The sequence below is a fragment of the Triplophysa dalaica genome, chromosome 18 (genome assembly GCF_015846415.1).
Source record: "Triplophysa dalaica isolate WHDGS20190420 chromosome 18, ASM1584641v1, whole genome shotgun sequence".
NCBI classification, from domain to species: Eukaryota; Metazoa; Chordata; class Actinopteri; order Cypriniformes; family Nemacheilidae; genus Triplophysa; species Triplophysa dalaica.
Window position 1 is genome coordinate 4,314,303 of NC_079559.1, and position 6,774 is coordinate 4,321,076.

At 36.1% G+C, this 6,774-nt stretch overlaps 1 protein-coding gene across 1 annotated transcript; it reads right to left on the reverse strand.

Moving 5' to 3' along the window:
* Window positions 1-963: 963 nt before the first annotated feature.
* On the reverse strand, window positions 964-5,512 carry slc2a6 (solute carrier family 2 member 6). Its single transcript, XM_056773059.1, has 10 exons — window positions 5,328-5,512; window positions 5,075-5,222; window positions 4,752-4,958; window positions 4,174-4,273; window positions 3,404-3,615; window positions 3,098-3,247; window positions 2,906-3,014; window positions 2,037-2,213; window positions 1,626-1,771; window positions 964-1,440 (listed from the first exon to the last, which is right to left on the reverse strand). Exons 1-10 carry the CDS (start codon window positions 5,384-5,386, stop codon window positions 1,279-1,281), a joined length of 1,470 nt encoding a protein of 489 aa, XP_056629037.1. The 5' UTR covers window positions 5,387-5,512; the 3' UTR covers window positions 964-1,278.
* Between the last annotated feature and the right edge of the window lie 1,262 nt (window positions 5,513-6,774).

Consider the following 6,774-nt stretch of genomic DNA (forward strand, 5'->3'; position numbering starts at 1 on the left):
CCTACTACTTGTATTCCTCTTTTTGCTAACACAAATAGCATGTTGCACATACGTATAACTACCTATAACTGTCATTGTTCATCTAAAGGAAGTGTTATGTTGTAATGTAAAGCCAAAAAGAGGAACTGTGTCTAAGCTCTGAATGTGAGGGTAGACTTTTCTCTGAGAAAAAAAGAACTGCTTTTGTTTGACTCCTTTGAAAATTGTGCTTACAGTTGAATAACACAGAGATAGGCAAAATGATGATGATGCATTGTTTAACAGTGCTGCAAAAATATTTTATATCTGCATGGAATTTATTTCTGACTTTAAGTTGATATTGCCAAGAAATATTATAGAGACAAGAGTCTGGATCAACCTGTACGTAAGTGCCATACAACTCAAATTCTGATTTCTAATGGCTGGAATACACTACAAGACTTTTAAAATCTGAACAGATTTTTTTTTAAAAAGACTTTTTGAAAATTTCAGATAGAAACACACTAACTGATAAAATCTGTAGACTGGCACAGACTTTCTGCAACAAGTCCAGACTGAAAATCTGAGCAGAAGTCTTGTTGTGTTTTGTAGCCTTTAAGTACAGCAATTCTGGAAGAGTATGTGTGCTTTCTTGTATGGTTATTGTCTTTGAATTGGAATAAAATGAGTTCCTGTAGCATTGTTTGTAGAGCATTGTGTTATCAACAAAACGGTTATAGGTTATATGATTCCCAGGGAACAAACATACTAAATAAATGTAGACTTCACTCTGTAAATCACTTTGGATAAAGGTGTGTGCAAGTGCTTAAATCTAAATGAACGAGGCCAGCTAAACACATGTATCAGGAGTCCACACCCTTGTAGAGGAGATGAATCACAGACATTTCTCTAAAACCACATTTATTTCTGGACGAACACATGTTGTGCAATACAGCTACAGATTGATGGAACCAAAGCATGAATTAAAGAGAAAAGACGTTTAAAACTGTATATTTATTAACATTTTACATTTACATAGACACAATGTGCATTCATTATAGTGCAGCCTGTACTAGTTTCCTAGAAAATGAAAATTGATAAATTTTGCATTTACAGATATGTATTTTTTACACAATATCTACATCATATTTACAATTAATTGAATAGGGCTATAAAGCAGACAGAGATCTATCTTTGTCTGTCTATCTGTCTATTCCTGTATCTCTCACAGTACACAGATTGACATCTGAAATATAATGTGTGTTAGTCTAAAATGAGTATCTATCTCACAAATAAACATATACTAGATGAGAACATATGTTAAGGCTCAAGAATGGTGAAGCTTCGGCCAGTCTTGAAGTAGTTCTCAATCTCCTCCAGAGTTCTGCCTTTAGTCTCTGGCACACACTTAGCCGTGAAAATGATGTTCACCACTGTGATGACACAGAAGAACAGGAAGGGCACATAGAGTCCATAGGCCTGCTGTTTGAGGATGTTAAAAATGAAAGTCAAGTTAAATCCAACCACACAGTTTTTTGTTTATAATGGACTTGTGTTGAATTATCAGACGCTTATATTGTTTGATAAATCACTCACAAGTATCTTGTCGTACAAGCTGAAGTTGTAAGAAGGAAAACTGTATATTAACAAAAAGACATTTGTCTCACCACCACGTGCATGAAGAGTTGGGTCAGAACAAAGGCTGTGATCCAGCTCACACCGACGCACAATCCTGATGCAACTCCGCGCGCGCCCAAAGGCAAAATCTCAGACATCAGCAGCCACGTGATGGGACCCCAACCTATAGCGTAACCTGTGTGGGAGAGATGTTACTTTGCATTTTTTATGCAGTCCTGCTTTAAGCACTGAAAATAATGTGAATATTTACAATATTAGAATTAATTTAGCTGGTAATATGAAATTAAGATCTTGAAAATTATGCTCTGTGAATCACCCTTCAGAGCTATTTCATAATGTCACAATTCAGTGTTTGGTCCTTATGTCATATGTTTATCGGTCATGGGGCCAACAAAGCAAAAGTCAATGATGAATCTCTATCATTATGCAAGAAAACTCACCAAATAAAATAAGCATAGTGCTGATGAGAGGAATGAGAGTGATTGGATAGAAAGCAGGACCCTCAGAAACACCATGGATTGCGCTCATGCCCTCTGTTAAGGTTAGATTGCCCTGGTTGCACGGTGTTCGGTGGGTGTACATGGTCATGGAGAGCATGGCCAGAAACATTAAAAATCCTAGAAGGTTTCAAATGAATAAGTCTTAATTTATCTCATAAAAGTCTTTTTAAAATTTAACATTAAAATGGGTGAGATGTGTAGTATATAATATAATGTACAATGTGACGTAGAATTCAAAGGTTCAAACCACAAAAATAGATATACAGCCGTGGAAAATTAAGAGGCCATTTCAAAATTATTTTCAGTTTTTCAGAATTAAAGTGTTTAGGTAAAATGACCCTTTTCTTCCTGTGAACTACAAAAAATATTTCACCCAAATGTCAAATAAAAATATTTTTTCTATTTTAATTTATTTGCAGCAAATGAAAGCTGGAGAAACAGGTCAAAATAACTAATATCTAATATGTTTTTAGAGCTCAATTAATGCGAAGAAAACAAGTTCATATTCACTTATAAAGCAATACAACATAATATTTGTAGATGTATTTCCAAAAGTTAAAAACTATTTCTTATGTAATAACCTTAATTTTATTTTGTCTTATTATACTTTCAGTCTTTCACAATGCTGTTGGATGACTTTGTCACTCCTGAGGTTTGATTTTGTTGAAAAAAACAGACACTGGACTGAAATGACCACAATACATCTAGAAATGCAAATTAAGTGAAAATTTTGAGTGGTCTCTTACTTTTTTCAGCGGCAGTATATATGCATGTAGACTATGTATTTTGCTCTGTAGTTAAACACAAACCTGATGTGAGCAGTAGAGCTTTTCGACCAGCTTTGTCCATCAAACTAGCTGCAATACTCACAGAGATCAATCTTACAACTCCAACTAATGCAGCGTCATAGCTTGGTTTCTGGATATCAAGAAAACATAAAAAAATGCTTTACCACCATTTATTCACCCTTAAGGTTTAAATAAATATGCTACTTGACATACCAGCGATATAGCCGTCATGTGGAAGATGGGTTCTAGATACACCAGAATTGGGGTGATACCGGTCATCTGCTGCAGGAATCTCATAAAGACAGAGATAAGGATCGGTTTGTAGTATAACGGCGTTTTAAGATCGCTCCATTTAGCGCGCCCCTGTTGAAGAGAAACCATGTCATTTAATAACCTGAACTACTTCAAACACTAAAATCTAAACCAATAGTCACTTTAGCTTGTCCTCAGATTTAGGGATGGATAGTGTCTTCATTTCGTTTGCATACCACATCTATATCTGCCGTAACAGCCATTCACCTGTGAGTTGATGCTTCGCTCGATTTGATCAAACTCAGTCAAGTAATCCGAATTAGGGCCCCGGAGCCATTCTAGAGATTTAACTGCTTTTGCTTTGTTCCCTTTCATGATGAGGTAACGTGGAGAGGTTGGCATGAAGCAAAGCAAAACGATCATTACAAAGACAGGCACCTCGCCAGCCACAGCCAGCCACCTCCACGGCAAAATCAAGCCTGGAGAATAAGGATGAAAAAAGCACCGGTCATACAAAACCTACAGGACAATGTATTTACAGAATGTGTGTCCTTAGGGATCATATGACACGGCTAAAACTAATATTATCGTTGTTTTAGATGTAATCCAAATGTGTATACACGATTTATGGTTCAAAAACGCTGTATTTGCCACATACCGTGCATGTTTCTATCTCCTCTTTTACAAAGCTCATCGCTCCGAAAAGCGAGGTATTGCAAAGCAATTGTGTTGACAGGTACGCCCACCTTACTTGCGTACACATTTGGGCGGTCTTAGTCAAATCATACCACAAACTGATGTAGATTTGTGGGGGTGTGGTTACACGAGGCATTTCAGCCAGGTCTGGGTGAGCATTCACTTTTAGACTGAATGCATTTTTTGATCCAACACTTAATTTTTGCAATTTTACGTTTCTCATACATGCATGGGCAACTTATAACACACCAAAGCAAAGAAAAAAACGTGTTAGCGCCATATGACCCCTTTTATAAATAGCTGTAACAATGTCTTAAAAACAGTATGTGAAGATGACTCACCGAAAGCGTAAAGTGCTAGACTTCCAAAGACAGCCGTAATCTGAGGACATGAGCCCAAAGCCCCCCTCACCGAGGGGTGAGAAATCTCTGACACATAGACCTGTGTGTAAAACATCACCACAAGTCGATAAAAGTAACACTTACATAATACATTTCAGCCTTCGTCTGTGATGCAAATTCATTTTGACGCTCGTATTAAGATAAAGCATTATTAAAATGCTTATACTGTACAAAGAATAAGATATTTTATTTTATATTAAAATGCTGTCATGTTATTTTCTTATTTAGTGGTTGGCAATTGAGATTAATGATGACCCGTATAAAATGATGATGACCATGATGCCATTTTAATATAAAATGATTTGTTTTAAAGATCATGCTGACCTATAAGCAGCTCTGAAATTTGGAAGCTACATTTTTGCCACACCTCACATAAACTTTCTGGGTGTGTTAAGAGTCATTTAATTGCATTTGGATGTAAATATGATCCCACCAACAGAGGAATTCTATTCTTCAATCTATATATTCTTCAAGGTCTTTTTAATATGACGCCTTGGCTGATTTGATCGGCCACTTACGGGAATGCAACCAGAAGTGATGCCACCAGCAATGCCAGTCAGAAATCGGCCACATAATAACATCCCGAAGTTTTGAGCAGATCCCATCACAAGGAGGCCAAGGACGGATGGAACGCCTGACAGCATGATGCTTAGCTTTCTTCCGAGCCTGTCATTCATAACCATGGCACTAAGCCCCCCTAAAGCTGCTCCAATGGTGAAAATAGACTGAAAAAAAGACATAGATTTCATAACATTTGTCATAATGTACTTTTTCTGTATGAATACCTTACAACATTTTTTACTTATGCATTCATAAGGAGGTAATACTTTGATGTGCTTACGCCAAACCATGATATCTGAAAGATGTTCATTTTAAGTTGAGGATCATTCTGAAGATAAGGGATTACGGGGGAGGGAAAGACCAGGGCAAAGCCGAAGTTGAAATTGCCCAAAACAGCTGAAAATACAGCAAGGAAGAGCCTTCCGTTTCTGAGAAGAAGAAAAAATGTTTTAAATAGGCTGTGAAATGAAAACAGATTCCCTTTAATGAATGTACAATTCTGACAGTAAAATGAAAAGGAAAAAGTATCTCACCTGATTCGAGGTGTTTGGTTATTTGTTAGTGGAGTGGTTTCATCTGGATGATGTGCCATCTTTCCTTCAGATCACATTCAGACTGAAGTGCTTGAATAGTCAAACGATTACCCACAAAATCAAAGACAAAGCAAAACTCCAGTATTAAGCCATTTCTGCAATCCTGGGATTTCTTGACATGGAGAGTCTACGGAGAAAGGGAAGCAAACGCCGAAAATGTCTAAACTCAACACTCGAGTGCAGGGTTGGGCAACCAGAGTTTCCCCTCAGTAACCACAAAAAGAGAAATAAACATTGTCCATATGACTGCACGATCATTGTGGAAATCTTCTTTTACTGTCACTCATAAATCTATCAGCTTGTACTAATAATAAAGTTTTTAATAAAACACAACAATTAGAGTATGTATGAGTGTGTATCTCATCACATACGCAGCACTAACTTTAGGGGCTGTTTTTAGCATATCAAATATATACATGGAATTTTCAGCCACGTTTAATAGCAGCCTGGTATATATTTGATAAAATTAGGAAATTATGGACATTGTCAAATATTCTGTTTGTTCAATTTAAACTATTGATCCCAGAAATGTAAGTGTACTTCACGTAAATGACCACAGTATGGCGCCATTCCGTCACGCTTCTCTGACTATGTTTATTCGTTTACGTAATTCCTTTTTGTGGTCTTTCCATTTGTGACGTAATGGTTAAACTTTTTCATTCTAATATTTAGTATACTTATATATTCAAGTTTTAGGGAACTGTCTTATTTTTTATTAGATTTGTTTAATATTATTTTGCTTATTATAACATAGGCTTACACATCACATCTAAGCCAATGTATATTATCTAAGATGTGCAATATTATATTTCTTTAGTCTAAGGTATATAATATTATTAAGATAAATTTTTTAAGTTATTGTTCTAATTAGATTATTATTCTGTGAAACTGTTTTTTACACATTTTTTAAGTGTGAGAACTAATTATTGATCATTCATTAGAGAAAGCATGGCCTCGGAAATGTCTTAGTTGTTAATAAGAATATGGATTGTTCTTCTATTTTATTTATTTTTTATTGACATGAATTTATTAGTCATTTGTGTTTTAGTGGTGCAAAGGACAGTACAGAGCTCCCGTTAGAATCCATGAACCATGGCAGTGCATCTGACTTAATACCCGGAGAACCACACAATTCAATTCAGTATCGCATTTGATCAGAGGTGTGAATTCAGATGCACTGAGCAGGACGTCCTCAAACTGATTAGGTCAAAGGAACTTTTGGCTCTAAAGGCCATGTTGTCCTGTATGTCCTCTTTATCAGGAATGTTTCAAAGCTCTCGCCAAAATGAATCAATGAACAAAATCAGATCTGGCAACAGTACTCCATTGAAGGGAAGACTGATGTTTACATGAGTGTACAAATCTTTTAAAAATGAATACAAATAAT

Bases quoted from the DNA above. Each gene is read 5' to 3' on its own strand.
- slc2a6 (XM_056773059.1), bottom strand. From the start codon at position 5,386: ATGGCACATCATCCAGATGAAACCACTCCACTAACAAATAACCAAACA. The intron at 3,616-4,173 runs GTGAGTCATCTT...CTTATTCTCCAG, and splicing joins TCTAGCACTTTACGCTTTCG to GCTTGATTTTGCCGTGGAGG. The intron at 3,015-3,097 runs GTATGTCAAGTA...CTTGATATCCAG, and splicing joins ACATGACGGCTATATCGCTG to AAACCAAGCTATGACGCTGC.